Source organism: Artemia franciscana, chromosome 6, assembly GCF_032884065.1.
Source record: "Artemia franciscana chromosome 6, ASM3288406v1, whole genome shotgun sequence".
Classification (NCBI taxonomy): Eukaryota; Metazoa; Arthropoda; class Branchiopoda; order Anostraca; family Artemiidae; genus Artemia; species Artemia franciscana.
Window position 1 is genome coordinate 14,739,243 of NC_088868.1, and position 19,057 is coordinate 14,758,299.

At 37.3% G+C, this 19,057-nt stretch overlaps 2 protein-coding genes across 2 annotated transcripts in view; one reads left to right on the top strand and one right to left on the bottom strand.

The window, feature by feature from the left end:
* The window catches only part of LOC136028087 (ADAM 17-like protease), a 52,906-nt gene extending 44,820 nt beyond the window's left edge, over positions 1–8,086 (bottom strand). Inside the window, exon 1 of the mRNA XM_065705706.1 lies at positions 8,001–8,086. Within this exon, the coding sequence (XP_065561778.1) occupies positions 8,001–8,055 (55 nt within the window). The 5' untranslated portion in view covers positions 8,056–8,086. The remainder of the gene's footprint in view (positions 1–8,000) is intronic.
* A 5,275-nt stretch (positions 8,087–13,361) lies between these two features.
* The window catches only part of LOC136028089 (glycerol-3-phosphate dehydrogenase, mitochondrial-like), an 83,777-nt gene continuing 78,081 nt past the window's right edge, over positions 13,362–19,057 (top strand). Inside the window, exon 1 of the mRNA XM_065705707.1 lies at positions 13,362–13,545. The gene's annotated coding sequence lies outside the window, so the exon portion shown is untranslated. The remainder of the gene's footprint in view (positions 13,546–19,057) is intronic.

Sequence of the window (19,057 nt, forward strand, 5' to 3'; positions counted from 1 at the left end):
AGGGGGGTCTGTAGTCTCTTGGGAATCAGCTAATGGATCGACAACATTCTTCGATGGCCAGACGCTCGAAGTTTCGACTTGGCAACTAGCACTATCGTGCAGGTCAGTCACCATTGGGTCTTGTCTTGATGTGTATTCTGTTGCAGCGGAAAGTCCCTCCTTCTTCGAGACGTACATAGTATGAACGAGGGCTGTCGCCAGTCTTGCAAACTGTTGCCTTCTTCCAGGTTCCCTGGTCAGTCAACTGGACCCACACTTTCTGACCCGTTTTCAATGGTTCCATATTCCTTGCATGCTGATTATAGTGTTTGCTTTGTGTCTCTTGGGCCTTCTCCCTGTTGTCTGAATCGGTCAAATTGGAAAGCTCCTGGTTGCAAAGTTTGTGTGATGCTGGGCAGGAGTGATCTCAGTTGGCGTCCCACCATTATTTGAGCTGGGGCAAATCCATCAATGGGTGTGTTCTGATACTCCAATAGTGCCAGATACAGGTCACTCTTGCTCTCAGCAGCCTTCACCATGAGTCTTTTAGCTATTTGAACAGCCTTTTCACTTAAGCCATTGGACTGAGGGTAGTTTGGGCTTGAGGTTGAGTGTATTATTCCCCAGTCAGTCATGAATTGCTCAAATTCCTTTGCGCTGAACTGGGGGCCATTGTCAGTTGTAAGTCGCTTGGGAATCCCATATCAGACAAAGTGAGATTTCAGTTTGTTGATGACCTGCCATGACGTGGTGTTTGTCAGGCGATCAACCTCAAAGAACCAACTCATGTAATTGACAGTGACCATGTAATCCTGTCCATTGAGCTGGAACAGATCAGCAGCTACATGCTGGAATGGGTAGTCGGGTATTTTGTGCAGGATCATTAGCTCCTTCTGTTTGTTCATGGCAAACTTGGCGCATACCTCACACTGGTTGACCAGCCTCTCGATATCTTGAGTGATGCCTGGCCAGAATACAGACGTTCTTTCCCTCAATTTGGTCTTCACCACTCCTAGATGGGAAGAGTGTAATTGGCCTAATATGCCTGCTCTCATGCATCTCGGGATGACTTTGCGCTCCCCTTTAACAACAAGGCCATCAAGTTCTGCCAACTCATGGCGATAATTCCAGAAGGGCCCAAGTTTTCTGTCTAGGCTCTTTTGATTGTTTGGCCAACCCACTTGTATTGTTTGCAACAGGGAGTTCAGTGTTTCGTCTTTAGTCGTTTCTCTTCGTATTTGTGCTAGCCTTTGGCTTGCTATGGGTACAGTCTGAAGGACTGAGAGAACCAGAATTTCCATGTCCACCTGCGACTCAATGTCTGTATCCGCAAGGTGCAGGCGGGATAAGGTGTCAGCTACAGGGATAGTCTTTCCAGGTTTGTATCTAAGCTTGATATCATATGGCTGAATAGCCAACATCATTTGCTGCAGCCTTGGAGGTGCCCTTTGTATAGACTTCCTAAAGATCGACTCAAAGAGGCTTGTGGTCTGTGGTCATGCAGATCATTCTTCCGAACAGATACAGGTGAAATCTTTTGCAAGCAAAGGTTATTGCAAGCATCTCTTTTTCCATTTGGGAGTAATGCTGCTCTGTCTCACTTAGAGAGTGAGATGCAAAAGCGACAGTTGCTCCATCATTGATAGCTGGGCACCCAGACCATGCTGGGATGCATCTGTGATCACCTCTATCTGCCTGGCCTCGGGATCAAAGAAGGAGAGGTTTTTGGAGATTGCATTCTGAATCCCTCTCTTGGCCTCCTTGTGGCTTGTATTCCATTCGAACTTCTGCTGTTTGGACAGGTCTCTGAGGGGTTTGTTCAGTGTAGCCAGGTTGGGGATGTATCTAGACAAGTAATTGTACATTCCTATTAATGTCTGTAGTTCCTCCTGGTTTTGGGGTGTGGGCATGTTTTCTAACGCCTGGGTTTTCTCTGGGTCTGAGGCAATGCTGCTTGTTGTCAGTCTGTGTCCAAAGTAGGTGATGGAAGTAGTGTCAAAAACACATTTTTCTTTGTTGAACCGCCCTCCCTTGTCTTTTGCGACTTGGAGTACTGCCCTCAGCTTGGCGTCATGTTCAGCATCACTACAACCAATGCCTGCAATATCATCAATGATCAGCCTGATATCCAGTTCTGTAAAGACCTCCTCCATCTTTCACTGGCATTCGTCCTGCACTGAAATCAATCCGAATAGGTATTGGTTCCATTTATACCAGCCGTACATGGTGTTGAATGTTGTCAACTCAGAGGACAGTTTGTCCGTCCAACACCATCAACCAGTATCCATTTCAGGCATCCATCTTAAAGAACTTCTTTGCACCTTTGCACTTTGCTGCTACTTCATCAAATAAGGATATAGGGTAATGCAGTCTCTCAATTGCTCTGTTTAAATCAACAGGGTCCAAACAGATCCTGAGTGACCCATCTGCCTTTCTCACCAGAACCAAGGAATTCACCCACTGTGTTGGCGTGGTCACTTTTTCTATGACTCCAAGTGACTCCAGTCTGTCTAACTCCTCTTTGAACTTAGCTTGTAGTGCAAAAGGAACCCGTTTCGGTGGTTGTATAGTAGGGATTGCCCCCTCTTTCAGATATATCTTGCAGGTTCCAGACAGTGTCCCTATGCCTTCAAAGACATCACTAAATTCGTTTAAGAGTTTTTGGATGGCTGGTCTGATTGGGGCTGGATTGTTGACACTGAGGACAAACTTGATCAGCTGAAGTCGTTCACTGGACTGGCGGCTGAGGATAGATGCTCTATCTGTGCAGACCACATGGAAAGTATGGGTCTGGGGGGTTTGGTTCCTGTACTGAACTTTTAGGTTGGCTGTCCCAAGTACCTTTAGCTGTTCTCCAGTGTAGCTGGTCAGCACATCAGCAGTCAGTAGCAGTGCTGGCTTTCTTGCCAATTTGTTGAAGTCTTTGAGTGGCATAATGTTGGCCTTGGCACCAGTGTCTATTTTGAATGCCAGTTCACTATCATTTTCTGTCAGTTTTATCAGAGCATACGGATTTTCCACCTTTTCTCCTACATTTGCTGCACTGCTTCCCTTTTGCTGGGCACTTATGGCCTCTTGAGTATGGGCCACCACAGAAATAGCATGCAGGGGAATTTCTCTGTCTTTGAACCACTTCCACCTCCTGCTTAATTGGAATCTGCGCCTGTTTGTTAAGCATGAGTGCTTGGGTCTCTTGCACAGTTTCTATAGCTTGACTGCACTCAATTGCTCTAGCCAAGGTAAGTGCGGCTCCCTTGCTGAGAAGCCGCTCACGGATTCTTGTATTCTTGACTCCAAAGACCAACCAATCTCAAACTAGCTGGTCTTCTAGGGTATCAAATTCACAATCCTTGGCAAGTACTTTCAACTGAGTGACATATGACTCAATGGTCTCTCAATCTGCTTGGTTTCTCTGATGAAAGATGTATCTGGCAAAGATGGGGTTTGCACTTGGCTGAATATAATTCTCAAACTTGTCTAGATATTAAGGTCCAAGTGGAGAACACATCCTGTCCTTTTTCTCCAGTCCAGATCAGTAAGTATGAGCATTTCACTGCGTCTGATTTTCCACTTAGTGGACCAGAGAACATGAGCTCACAATGTCTCTTACATTTTCTCCATTCTGATTTTAAATTGGGGCTTGACCAGTTTATTGATGGAGCTGGTGTACTATCCATGTTGAACTTCTGACACCAAGTAATGATTTCTTTGATGTACTATTCAGTTAATACGTATATTTGACCCAAGCAACTGTAACAAAGCATAATAAGGCAACTGCAAGCAAGCACACAAGCATTAGCATTAATATATAAGCAAAGGCAAACAATAAGTTCATTTCAGTTAGGGTGAAAGCAAGTGAACACGTCACTTGATGCCATTTTTCTGTTTTTTTCATAATTCAATAATTACTTCTGGGGGAAATTACATTCTGAACCCTTAATGAGACCTAAAAAGGGAAAACAGTCTATAGTATCTTGCAGTTTAAAATCATGTCTCAAAAACATAATCTAGAAATAACCTTAAATTTTTTACCTTAAATTGCAGCTTGGAGCAATCTAAGGATTTCCTCCTTGTAGGCTTTGTAAAGAATTAAATACAGGTTGAACACTAATGGGCTGCCCAATCATACTTCCACTCTGCATCACTCCATTCAGCATCCACTCTTTGATTTGAAAGTTTCAAGACAAGTTGCAGACAGCATATTCTGACAGTCTATTCTAAAGGCTAGTGACTCTGTTTGAAAAGAATTAATTTCTCTGGTGGAGTCTGTATGATGTCCTAGATAGTTTCTTTGAGTGACATCTGGTAGAAGGGGTGGTGGAAAACAAGAATAAACCAGGGACAATGTTTGTTGAGATAAGTTTGAGGGCAGTTATGACATCAATGCATTTGCACCTATATGTTAGGCTTGGTAATTTGAGACAACAAAGATGCTCACAATAGGGGACTGTTTAGAATTTGCTAATCAATTTTGTTGTTTGCCTTTGGACTGCTTCTAGGATGAATTTGTCTTTTTGTAAAAAGGGGATGCAAGTGTCATGCCAACTTCGAGTTTTGGTCAAACCAGAGCTCTATATAGGGTTGTCATGACACCTGGAGAGCAACTGCTGATGGTTCTCTTTAATGTTCATAGGGTCTGGTTAGCTGATGAAGCAGCAATAGCAGCTTGGAAATCAAATTTAAGTTTCTCATCAACCAAGACACCCATATCTCTATCCTTGGGAACAGCCTCAAGTGGTAGGTCATTGAGAGTGCACCCAAAACATAATTTTTTTTCTCCAAAATGAAGGACATGGCATTTAGATGCATTGAAGCTCAATAATCAGGCATTTGCCCAATTATTAAGCTCATTTATATCATGTTGAAAAACATCTGCATCAAGCTAATTTCTGATACCACCAATAAGTTTGGAATAACCTGCATATAAAGTTAAATAATTGTGCACTACACTAGGGGCATCATTAATAAAAATATTGAAGAGGGTAGGGCCAAGGATTGTACCTTGCAGCACACCACTCTTGACTGGCAATGGATTTGAATAAATCAGCATTCCATGAGATGTGAATAATCTGACCTGTTGAGTCCTTTCAGCAAGGAATGCCTTAATCCAGCCAACAACATGATTGTTTATTCCTGCAGCATGTAACCTGACAATCAGTCTCCTGTGACAGACCTTATCAAAGGCTTTGGCTAGGTCAAAGAGGGTAACATCAACAGGACTAACAAATAACCATTTGCAGCTGATTCAAGCATTTCCTCATTAGCCAATTTTTTTAGAAATACATTTCTAAACTTTTGGTTACTAAAGACAGTTTTGAGCCCTTTTAGACCTTTAAGGGCTCAAAATATAATTTTCTCCAGAAAGAATTATTAACTATTAAACAGCACATAAAATCCATCATCCTAGCTAAATTATGGTTGTCAACTTCAAATTTACTGGCTATTTGATGCCCAACAGATCTAATAAGAGAATTACAATTTTGAGCCCTTAATGAGACCTAAGATGAGCAAACAGCCTACAGTAACTGACAGTTTAAAATCATGTATCTAAAAAATAATCTAGAGATAATAAATAGCTATTTGTAGCTGATACAGGAATAGTGACTGACATTTTTTTTTTTTTTTTTAGTCTTAAGAATGATATGCTATTTTGAAAACAAGAATTTGCTTTTGAATAAATTTTTAAAAACAGCCTGAAACCTCTGTAAATGACATCACAGCAAAACTGATGTCATTTTGAGGGGTTTCTGATACTTTTTAAAAACTTCTGTACTATTTCTTTTCACACTAACATTATACTATTTAGACTCATGAAAATGACAATTACTAACCCTGAATCAGCCTCAAATGGCAATTATGTCTCATTAGCTAATTTTTTTAGAAACACATTTCTAAATTTTTGAATATTATAGGCCATTCTGAGCCCTTTTATACCTTTAAGTGCTAAAAATATAATTTTCCCCTAAACAATTATTAAATTATGAAAGACTATTGGATAGTCATTAAGTGATGCATTAATTTTTATCCTAGCTAAATTATGGTTGTCAACTTCAAATTTACTGGCTATTTGATGTCTAACAGATCTAATAGGAGAATTACAATTTTGAGCCCTTAATGAGACCTAAGATGAGCAAACAGCCTACAGTAACTGACAGTTTAAAATCATGTCTCCAAAAAATAATCTAGAGACAACAAATTGCTATTTGTAGCTGATACAGGAATGCTGAGTTTTTTTTTTTTTTTTTTTTTTTTTTTTTTTTTTTTTTTTTTTTTTTTTTTTTTTTTTTTTTTTTTTTTTTTTTTTTTTTAGTCTTAAGAATGATATGCTATTTTGAAAACAAGAATTTGCTTTTGAATAAATTTTTGAAAACAGCCTGAAACCTCTGTAAATGACATCACAGCAAAAATGATGTCATTTTGAGGGGTTTCTGGTACTTTTAAAAAACTTTTGTACTATTTCTTTTCACACTAACATTATACTATTTAGACTCATGAAAATGACAATTACTAATCCTGAATTGGCCTCAAATGGCAATTATTTCTCATTAGCTAATTTTTTAAGAAACACATTTCTAAATTTTTGGGTATTATAGGCAGTTCTGAGCCCTTTTATACCTTTAAGTGCTAAAAATATAATTTTCCCCTAAACAATTATTAAATTATGAAAGACTATTAGATAGTCATTAAGTGATGCATTCATTTTTATCCTAGCTAAATTATGGTTGTCAACTTCAAATTTACTGGCTATTCAATATCTAACAGATTTGAAATTCTTATACAATAAAATATGGGCTAGATATAGCCTAACAATTTTAATGGGCCATGAAACTAATTAACAAGAAAAACAAACCATCATAAAATATAAAACCATAGAGAAATGAATATAACTAGGGCTATATATGGGACCATCAGAAGGGAGATGGGCAGTCCAAATTATGTATACAGAGTGAATTTTTTATTAATTCCTTTGTTCCTGCTTCCTATTAAATTAGTAAGAAGGAAAGTCACACTATTGAATATTCATTGAGTAGGTTAAGATACCCAGAAGGTGCCAGCTAGTCCACTCTTTAACAGCTAAATCATTGTGGCCTCTATCACACCACCTAGAAATCAGACTGTTTCACTATTAGATCTTCAAAATCCTTCTTCACATGTATATGATTAGCTTGAATATTTTAAGCATATACAACACTCACAATTTCAAAATACAAATATACAACAGTGGAGCCTAATCTAGACCATAAATTTAAAGCCTGAACCAATCTTAGAAAATGCTACCATATCTTATCTTTGATACAGAATCTTAAAGCTAGAAAAACATATTCTATTCATAGACACAGTAAACCTTGGGTAAATTTAATTAAAGACAAGTATTATGGAATAAATAAATTATATTTAAATAGGCCAGGGTGGAGAGGTAACTTTAGTCTAAATTAAATGTTGAATGAGCAAGATGTTTTCCAAGATTATAGGCTAGTCAGTCAATCTCAACTGGCCCAGTCTAAAACATCAGTGGGCTAAATTACAACTATCTAATCCTATATGCATAATGTCTAGTATTAAGAGCATGTTGTCTATGTATGGAAAATATACTTCTCATCAGAATATCTGACCAAGATTAGTCAATGGTTGAGCACTAAGAGTTACACCCTATATAATTTGGACTACATATTTTTACATTATTCTGGGAGTTAATGGTCTGTTCCATAATGAGTAAACCTTCAATGCCTACATAATGAAATTTAAGGTGCATTTAGGAATGATATGAGTAAGCTTTTATGATGGGTTAAAGTAGGTTAGTTCTCAGAATTTTATAGTGTTCCTTTATGAGACAAGGGTAGGCCCCAGCTAACACCTACGCTGTCATAAGCCAACATTTGCCTAATCTCCGAGCCTTTTAAAAGGACTAGCCTAGCTAGGAAAAAAATCACCAGCAAGCAGAACTTAGGATACGGATCCATTCTTTAGTTAACTGCTTAGATAAGCACAAAACTAAAATAGACGATTTTCAGGTAGTATACCTTCGTTAAATGACAAATAAAATATAAGAAAGGGCAAAATTTTTGACCCCATCATCTATTTCTTCTTCAGAATCCAAGTCGACGTAAACGACAGTTCGTCTTCATGCCAAGATGTTGGTGTTTATATCGTCCTAGACTACCGACCCTTCACGTAGATAAGAAAAAAAATAAGTTTTTCGACTCAAAGTAAGGAGCAATATCAAAATTTAAAAAGAACAGAAATCTTTGCGTATATGAGGGAGGTCTTCAAAACTCTACTCTTCATGCCAAGGTTTATTGGTACTTTTAAAAACGCTTCTTTTGTCTAATTAAATGACCGTCGTGTTCCAGGAGTCGTTATTAGAGAATAAATTAAAAAAAACTATTTATAAAAAAAAAATAAAAGAAAGGAAAAGGTTCCGTAAAGGCAGAGATGAATGGAAGCAGTGGCCGATCCAGGTGGGGGGCACGCCCCCTAACTTAGTGGTGGATTTGGGGATAATATCATGGTGCCATATTAAATATCATATTTTTCGTAAAGAGTGAATAGCTTTTCATGGCAGGGTGGTTTCTATAACTTACTGTTTTTTGTATAAATGTATTTACATTAATTTAAATTTCAAAATATTTATTAGAACTTTAACCCTCAGCAGATTTTAGAGTAAATTTATGACCATTTCCACAACCTACCTACGGCGTATAATCGTTGAGGTTCCTTTTATATTGCTGGCATTTCTTTGTTCGCAAGTTTATCCAAGTAAAATATTTTGCTCCCCCCGCTAAAAAATCCTGGATCCACCCCTGAGCAGACGTAAATTTAATTAGCTTCCTCAATAAGCACACATTATTTCTGCTCATTTTTGGCTTAACCCAACTCTTTGAAAAACTCATTCACGGAAAAAACTTTTTTAATTAATTTTTGTTCATTTTTTTGACGTAATCTTTTCCATGGAAAAAATCAATATGTTATATATTGTCGTTTTTTCTGTCGCAATCCACAGTTTGGCTACCTATTTGTACGTAGGAAAGATTGTTTCAGCACTTTTTAATCTGGACACAAATAAACGTATTTAATTTCATTTTATACCTCTTCAAACCTTAGCCTGAAAAATATTCAAGCCTCTTAGTCTGAAAAATAAAACTTATTATTATTACTAAAATATTCTTTCTTTGTTCTTTGATAACCTGGAGTACTTATACTCTCTTGATTAGTCTAATTTGTAAGAGCAAACGTAATAATAGCAGTAGCCCCGAAAGCTTCAACTTAATACCTCAAGTCGTTATAAAGATATTGCTTATGTGTCCTATCAGCAAACATATGCACAGTACATTTTTATTTAATTTCAAAGTATTATGGTGCATTTTCATAATTGTGGGGAATGGACACACCCAATATTTCTTGAGACATAGTTGCTGGCCGGCCCTGCTATGCTGAACAAAACAGCTGTCTACAAATTCGGACTGGATGTGTCTGGAAAATGAATGGACTTGGAAGAGAGGCTACTTGACCTCCAATTCCTTTATAATCTTAATAGGGGTACTAGAACTTACAATTTTGAGTCAAATTAGCTCCTTAAAATTTTTTAATGATCTTTTTAGCTATTACAGAGTGTTGCAGTCTACGATATTGCTTATAGTCCTCAAAAGCCTGCATGCATTTAGTTTTTTGTTTAATTGAAACTCCCCCTTAACGTTCCCTAGAAGATCTATCGGAATACCCTTAGCAGTAGTAATAGCATACAACTGCTCCCTTTTTGATCTTCTCCCTTATCACTTTCTGAAAGTTCCGAATTAATATACTCAGTCGTTCCTGAGTTATGACGGACGCAAGTTGCCCTTAGTAGCCTTAGTAGAATTTTAATCAAACAAGTCAAACACTTCGTGGTAACGAACTGTAGTAAGGAGCGACCCGGCTCAATAGTAACCAAAACTCTAAAACACAGAATTTTAATACAGTTAGTTACATCAAAAGAATTGTATTTTTATGCTGATTTTAAATATATAAGTTTCATCAAGTTTAGTCTCACCCATCAAAAGTTACGAGCCTGAGAAAATTTGAATTATTTTAGAAAATAGGGGAAAGCACCCCCTAAAAGTCGTTCGCTCGTAACGAAAATCACATCATCAAATTCAGCGTATCAAAGAACCCTTACCTTGGAAGTTTCAAGCTCCTATCTATAAAAATATGGAATTTTGTAATTTTTGCCAGAATACAGATCACTGATGCGTGTTTATTTGTTTTTTTGTTTGTTTTTTTCCCCAGGGGTGATCTTATCGACCTAGTTGTCCTACAATGTCGCGAGACGGCTAATTCTAACGGAAATTAAAAGTTTTAGTACCCTTTTTAAGTGACCAAAATGATTGGAGGGCACCTAGGCCCCCTCCCACGCTTATTTTTTCCCAAAGTCACCGGTTCAAAACTCTGAGTTAGCCATTTTGTTCAACATAGTCGAAAAATCTAATAATTATTTCTACCAGGACGACTCAATCCCCCAAAGTCCCTGGGGGAGGGGCTGCAAGTTACAAACTTCGACCATTGTTTACATATAGAAATGGTTATTGGGATCTCCAATTCATAGTTTCATTAAAAAGCCACAATTTCTTTGGGTAACTACTCTTGCCAAGCACTAATTGTGCGTCTTCGCTGGTCTGCGATTTAAAATGCTTCCAGAGATCTTCGCTGCTCTTAAGTGAGCCAAGGGCCTCGAAGCGATTCAATATCTCGATACTCTACTTCTGGCAAGTATCTGGCTCCTTTAGTTTCCCAATATCTGCAGCGACGGGTTTTCTTTCCGATCGTTGTGCATAGAGGTGAAGCCAAAGATCGGCGCACACAAGCCTATGGTCTGCGTTTCCATGCTCTGCTGATCTGTAAGTTCTGCAGTTCTTCACCAATGATCTCAGGCGTTTGGAAATAATGACGTAGTCAATCATCTTCTTTGTACGACCGTTGTTAGTATACCACGTGTACTGATGAATAGTTTTGCGTTGGAAGTAGGTGTTTGGAATGTAAAGGTCGTGATATCGGCACAGTTCAAGTAAGCGGAGCCCATTGTCGTTAAGTGGGTCGGGGGATACAGGACCAACTGTGCCATGCCATATACCCACATCATCGCGCACAGTCGCATTAAAGTCGCCAAGGAGAACAGTTATATTATGGGGGGAGTACTGTTGCAAGGCATCTAGACAAAGCAGAGTAGAAATCCTCCTTAGTCACATCATCAGAATCGTTGGTCGGAGCATAGCACACGATGACAGTCATCTTGCCATGCTTGTGTCCAAAGCGGGCCTTCATTAATCTGTCAGATACAGCTTCGTGTAAAAGTTAGGCCTTTCTTGTAAGGCTATTTAGTGCAAGGCCTACGCCATTCCTTCTCAAGCTTCCTCCAGACCAGAGCCATCAGTCACTGTTACTATTCCCTCTTCTCCGCTTCCGGTAAGATGGGTTTCTCTAATACCTGCAATTGACACTCTGTTCTTGCGAAGTTCTTCAGAGAGTAGGTTCTTTGACGCAGGTGCATTCAGAGTCAAGACATTCCAGGTGGCTGCTCGTAGCCCCTTTTGATCCATAAGGTTTAGTCTGTCAGTCTTTTTGACGTCGTCAGCATGTCCATTGACGCACGATGGTTGAGATCTTAAAAGGGAATCCGGGTCCGAGGCTATAAGAAAAGGAAAAAAGAAAATTATACCCATCATAACAACATCAAACAAATAAATATTTACTTTAAGATTTAATTTATCATTGATTCTTGATTTTATTTATAAGGATAGAATGAAGTTGCTTTCTTATATTTGGGAGAGATTTACTGTAATCAATTAAATGGCAGAAAAAGATGCCATGAACCCGTGATCGAAAAATATGGAGAAAACCGCGATCTCCCAGTGGTTAATTCAAGGTGCTGCATTTTCCATTTATGACGTTTTTCTTAAGCATGGTCAGGCTGCTTAGGGGAAAAATTGTTCGAACAAAATTACGAAGGCAGTTCCGACCGGTCATTTTACCTTAAATATAAAAGAACGAAAAGTGAATAATTCTGAGACAGGGAAAACATTAGTCAATAAATATAGTGTTTCAATTTTAGTTTTATTTGGACAGGATGAAGGCGACAGTAAATAACTTTGCAAAATTTGAAGAGTCTGTATAGGTTTCATATGGTATTTAAACGTAGACAAATAAATCAGGGGACAATATGTAAGATGGCAATGTACCAAAGCAAATTAAATGAGGCGTAGAATTTCATATGGGAAAAAATGTTGAAGTCTCCTTATTACACAAACTCCTTCGGCAACTTTAACGCGTGATCTATTACAATGTTCTTTAGGCGATAGAATTTCATCAATAATTATACCCAGATACCGCAGTGAAGTAACCCTTTTAACTCAAATATCTGTAGTCTGATCACTTATAGTCGAAAATCCTTTTGCTTTGTGTCCAATTCAACTATAAATGATTAATTTCGTTTTTGCAGCATTCAATGACAAACGATTAGCTTTTAGCCATACAATCAGCTGGGAAAAACACGATTTGCAGCTTCTCTTTGACATTCTCTTCCGACTGCCCTGCGAGTGTTGATCCTTTATCATTGGAGAAAAGGACATTCAGACTGTTGAATTCGTGATGCGGGTGGACAATAGACGCATTAGCTCTATGGATGATGTCCTTAGCGTTGATATCCCACTTTGGATTTGAAAAAAATTTTGACGCCAAGTAATTTAAAGGAAGACACAGAAATTTCAGGAGGGATAAGATTGAGAAAATAGGGCGAGGATTTGAGCAAACAAATCTGCACTATCATGGACTTAGAAGGGTTTATTGTCAAAGTCTAAGTCCGAGGCCTCATCTCTAATTTCATTGAGGATGCTCATAGGGTCGCTTATTAAATTTCTACTGCAGAAATCGGTTCGCTTATTAAAATTCTACAACCATTAGGTCACCAACAAACTTCCATCGGTCAGGAAATGCCCTCGTGAGGCTGTTCATCAGGACTGAAAAAAGAGGGGGCCTTGGCGTGTACATTTTCTTAAAACTGAAGGCTAAGCAAGAAATGACTTCAATTTTAAATTGCGAATCTTTTTAATTTTCAAACATTTTACCATACTAACACAGAAGCGAAATTATAATGTTCAGGCCTTGTCAAAACTGAAGTAGACCGCAATGCCTGGTTCAGACAAACTTGTTAAGTTTGGAAAGGATTGTAAACTGGCAATATTTATTGCAAACTAAAATACTTCTAGTTAAATATTAATTGCTTCAGTAGGTCAAGCTATTATGGAATGGTTCCCAAAAGAACTACCTGTGTTGTCTCGTGAGATAATATTTAGCATAATATAACAGGCATAAATGCAAAATTCGACCTTCCATGTATTTTTTTTTTTTCGGGTGGTTTTCAGAATTTTGGTTGTATCCTTTGCCATGTTAAATGAGCAGTTTGAAAACATTGGCTAGAGTAAAAATTTTTTGACCTATTCTGCATTAAAACTGGATCAAGATTTTGGAATGATTTCTAAGCTTATCTTTGTCAGGCTGTTTATCTTCTGATCACTTTTTAACCAGTGTCCCTTAAAGGTGAGACATTAAGTATTATTTGTAGCTTGAAAACCATTGCAGATAAACTTTAGAGGAAGAGGTGGCCTAGGCCTATTTTTGAAATTTTTTTGTGTGCATAAGGTTTTAGTTACATTTGGTGTTTTCACAATCAGTTCTCTAGCTGAGAGATGAACATGTCTCTTGGTATGATCTGGGGACAATTCTATTAAATTGCTTAGAGACAAGATGAACTAAATGCTTATATAACAGGCTAATGACTAACATAGCCTACTTATTAGGCAGCCTAAATTATTAAAACACCAGAAATGCATGAAATAATTATACAATACCTGAAAGGGTGAATTTCTAGTTGAGTGACTTCTTGCCATCTCAGAAAAGGGTTAGGTTAGGAAAATGAAACTTTCAGAGATGGGTCTACAGGCTAAAGTAGATCCCGGGAAGGTATTTTAAAATATCCACCTCCACTCCTTCTCCCTCTAGAGAGCCCTGAAATTTGTCTACATGACAGGTCCAGACCTATTGAAATTTTGACAAAATAACAGTTTACCTTTAATTTTCAGTTACCAGCTGCTTTTTCTCTGCCTTTAGTTCTGAAAATGCAATTGCTGTAATTTGAGTAGAAATCTGAGCCATATCAATGTTTTTTTTCTTCAAAATTTAGGAAATGTATTTGCGTAACTTTAAAACCTTATAAATTGGGATTGAGCAAAGTTGTAAAGCTGAAAACAATTTTTTTGTACTTCATTCAAGCAGAAGATCTATTTTGCAAGATTTCACTTTTATGACACATATTTTTGAAGGTCATCAAAAGTCAGGGCCCTCTAGAGAGAGAAAGAGTAGAGGTAGGTACTTCAAAATACCTTCCTAGGACATACTTTAGCCTATAGACCCATCCCTGAAAGTTTCATTTTCCTTACCTATCCCATTTCTGAGATAGCAAGAAGTAAATCAACTAGAATTTTACCCCTGAAAGTGATTTGCTTTACTCCCTTGCCCTCCTAATGTGCAGGTTTAGCAAAGCCTACAGGCTAATCCAAATTAGGTATAGGCTATATAGTCTATATTTAGGCTATTCATATAATTTAGATTAAAAAAAGTGGATAGGTATAACCTGTTGCACTTTTATGCTCTTTCCAGTTCAACAGTTGCTTCTTGGAGAAAATTCTATTTCAAACCCTTAAAAGGGGTCAAAACAGCCAATATTAATTAAAAACTTGGAATGTGTTTCTAAATAAATCTGGCTAATGAGAAAAATTTTCCATTTGCTGCTGATTCAGTATAGTAATGGTACTTTTCTGTTATAGCAACCTCACTTAAGAAGTGAAGTTTGGTTAATCCTAATGAAATATATCAAAATATTATGAAAATATACTTTTAAACAAATTTAGGCAATATATTTGCAAGTTAGAGAGGAAGGGGCAAAGTATAGCAGTTCTACATGCAAATTGTGTTAGGCTAACTATAATTATTCTTCATATTATGAAGCTAGAATTATTTTCTAACTTTATGCTGTCCAAATACTTTATCCTCATCCCCCTTTAATGTGCAAGTATATAGCCCAAATTATATAAACCTAATAAATTCTGTCACCTAGTACTTATTTTTCATCAAGTGTAAGCTAATTGTCTCTTAATACAGACAGATGAAAAATTTGTAAATTTTTGCTGTTCATAAGTGAACATACCACTTAGTACCTTTTTACAAATATAATAATTGCTTCTATAGCAAATCCAAATTCAAGTCCTGTTTGAGCTCTTGAAACCTAACCTTAATTTGCTGACATTTTGAAAATTTAAAGAGCCTACTGCTTCTTCTTCTTCTTCTTCTTATTCAGCAGACGGGCTTTTCAGTTGATACTATTTAGCCCTTTTCCTTTTGGCTCACTCTGTGAGATTGACAGAGCTATGGAGCTGGTTTGTCTTGTATGATTTGTATCTGCTCAGATTTCTTGAAGTATATCTTTTGATACCAGCAGTTGAATTATAAGAGAGTATATATTGATCTCTGTGCTCTGCGGGAGAGTATGGTCAGCAAGACTCTTGGCTGTTGGTGGAATTTTGTGGTGTTTGAAGCATTCTAACATTTTACGTCGCAGGGTATACTGTGCAGACGTCAGCATATTACATTCAAATAGGCAGTGATCTATTGTTTCATTCTTAAGATTACATGACCTGCAAAGGGGGGACGAGGGAACTTCGCCACTTGAATTAGGAATCTGATATGAAAATGCCTGAAAATTTAGCCCATTTGAACCTGACCGAATCCTATGATAAATCTTGGAAAGGTGCTTACTTGGGAAAGGTGATGGGGTAGGATTCTTATTAATTATCAGTACCTCTGTAAATCTCCAGCGGTAAATATCTCTAATGGGGATTGGTCTCCCACTTGGCTGGTCAATATTTAAAGCATTTTTGGCTATTTCATCTGCCTTATGGTTACCTATTATACCTGAGTGGCTTGGAATATACTGTATATGAGTTAAAATACCATTTGTAGCAAAAATATCAATAATCCTAAGACAAAGAAATGTGTCAATATCCATCTTATTTTGAGAAGCTGACGAAAGAAGCTCTAGGCTTGACAAAGAATCAGAATATATTATAATATTTTTAATATTAACTTTCATATATTCATTAACCATGAGGAAATCTAGTGCCATGATTATGGCGTTTAGCTCGGCAGACATTACAGATGAATTATCTTGTAATCTCTCTCCTAAAGCGATATTATGGGTTGGGAAGAAAGCTCCGCTTGCCACTTTCTCATTCATTTTGGACCCATCTACAAAAATTTGGAAATAATTTTTATAAGCAACATTATTTAGTTCGGCAAATTTTTTCTGAATAAAAGAAATGGGGGTAAGTTCTTTGGTCCACTTTGAGAAGTCAGTCTTTATTATGGGGGTTGACCAACTCCAAGGGGGGGTTTGGGGGAATGTGGGTGCAATAGATTTTACTGGCACTGGGAACTTCTTCTGGATATTTGCATATTCATTTGCAACGCCTCTAAACATAGATGGATTTCTTAACCAGTTATGCAGGGTATGAGAATCATTGGCTTCAATTTTTGTAAGGTACTTAATTAGTAGAGATCTTCTTCTTTCATTTATTGGTGATAGTCCACTCTCAGTAAGCAGAAACTTAGTTTTTGTTGGTTTCCTAAGACCAAATATAAGACGAATTATATCATTTTGTGTCGTTTCGATTTTTTGCATGTGGGTCTTAGCACAAGCACCATACACTATGAGGCCATAATCAATATGGGGCCTTATATATGATTTATAAAATTGGATTAGTGTTTTCTCATTACAGCCCCAAGGTGTGGCTAGTAGCCTTTTAATTATTCTTGTTTTTCTATAGCACTTTTTTATTGTATTTGTGATGTGGAGGTGGAAATTTAGTTTTTGGTCAAGTATGAGCCCTAGGTAATTAATTTGATTGTCCTCTGGGATAAGTATTCCATTTAATGTTAGCCTAGCATCATAATGATTTCGCTTATGGTGGAATTGGATAATTTTTGACTTTGTGGGTGCAGTAGGTAAAATGGACTTTTGGGAGAACTTTTCAAATTGGAAAAGTGCATTTTGCAACTTTGAATGCGTAATCTCGAAGGTATTGCCAGTTGCCCATAATACCAGATCGTCAGCGTACTGTAGATTGGTATGTGGGAGGTTCATGTCCCACAGAAAAAGTGAAAATAGGAGGCAGCTCAGGACTGCACCCTGTGGAAGGCCTTTGGTTATTGGAGTTTTGGGTGAAGAGGCTGAACCTACACAAACAATGAAACTTCGGTTTTCTATAAAGGATTTTATGAAGGATACAAGTTTGGGGGGTAGTCCAAGGTTTGTAAGTTTAACTAATAGAATCTGGTGGTCAACATTATCATAAGCTCCTTCAAAATCTAGGAATGCAGCAGTTAAGACATTATTTTTTGATAGGGATTCATTTATTGCATTTGTTAACACTATGAAAGCATCTGTTGATGAGTGGTGTTTCCTGAAGCCAGTTTGAGTATGAGGTATCAGATTATTCTTCTCAACAAACCAAAGCAGCCGATGGTAAATCATTTTCTCCATTAATTTTCCCAGCACTGGGGTAATCATTATGGGTCTATATGACTGAGGGTCATGTTTAGGTTTATTTTTCTTTAAAATTGGTATAAGAGATGAACATTTCCAGATATTAGGGAATGTGGATGTAGCCCATGCATGGTTATAGCAATTTAGGAGCTCCTGTTTGTACAAAGGGGAAAGATTCTTTATCCATATAGGGTGTATATTATCATAGCTACTTGTAGCATTGGCCTTGATATGCTGAATTGCATTATTCAATTCATGTATCGAGAAGGGATGGTTTATATATTCTGAACCTGGTCGGGGCTGGTAAATAGGATTTGTCATGATTTGTGTGGTGATATTTTGGTTTTTTGATGTTAGCTTCTTTGAGAAAAGGGAGGCAAATAATTTTGCCTTATCAGTGTCGTTATCATAGTGGGAATTCTCATGTATTAGTTCATACATAAGAGGGTTGGAGGATGTTTTTTTCCCACAGATTTTGCTTATAAGTCTATGTATTCTTGGCTCAGATGTTTCTCTGGAAAGATTATTTGCAAAATTATTCCAATAATTATATTTGGCATTAGTTATTGTTCTCTTGAGGTTAGCCTCTGCTTGTAATTTACTTAAATATGTGTCAGGGGATGGTTTTCTTAGGTATGCTCTCCTAGTTGCATTTTTTATTCTCCACATAATTTGGCAATCTTTTGTCCACCATGCTTTAGGGGTGTGTTTAGGGATGGTTTTCCTAGGTGAAGTTCTGGGGATAGCTTGATTAGCTGCATTTGTTAATATTGATGTCATAGCTTCAGCACACGTGTCAGCAGTTACAACTGAGGTATGAGATTTCTGGGTTAAACTTAGGACTTCTTCATTAAGCTTATTTCTAAACATGGTCCAATTTGCTTTGGTGTTGACATATTTAGGGATATGTGGGAGAATGTTGGCTGGTTCATTTAAAGAGGATACTATTGCAAAATGGTCAGTGCATAGATTTTCAATTTTCTTAATATAAATTTTATTTAGTATATTTATTGAAACAATTTGTAGGTCAATAGTTGAAAATTTACCACTTTTGGGGTTAAAATATGTATTTAGATTAGGAGGGGTAGCAATTGCTAAATCGGCATTATTTGAAATCAATCTTTCAATGAGCTTACCAGCTTTATTTGCTGGCTTATCCCCCCACAGAAGACTGTGGGCATTAAAATCCCCGCAGATGATTATGTTTTTTAGCATATTAGAATTAGTAATATAAGTGAAAAAATCCATGGCATCTGTAGTCTGGCCATTGGGGTTATAAAGACTTAATATGTATGTTTTTGTATTATTTATCCAAACATTGATGCCAATAACATCAACATCATTTGAAAAATCTGGGAAATTAATACCGCAAAATTTAATATTATTATTTAAAATTATAGCTACGCCACCTCCTTTTCTCTGAGAAGACCTATCCTTTCTCAGGATAGTATA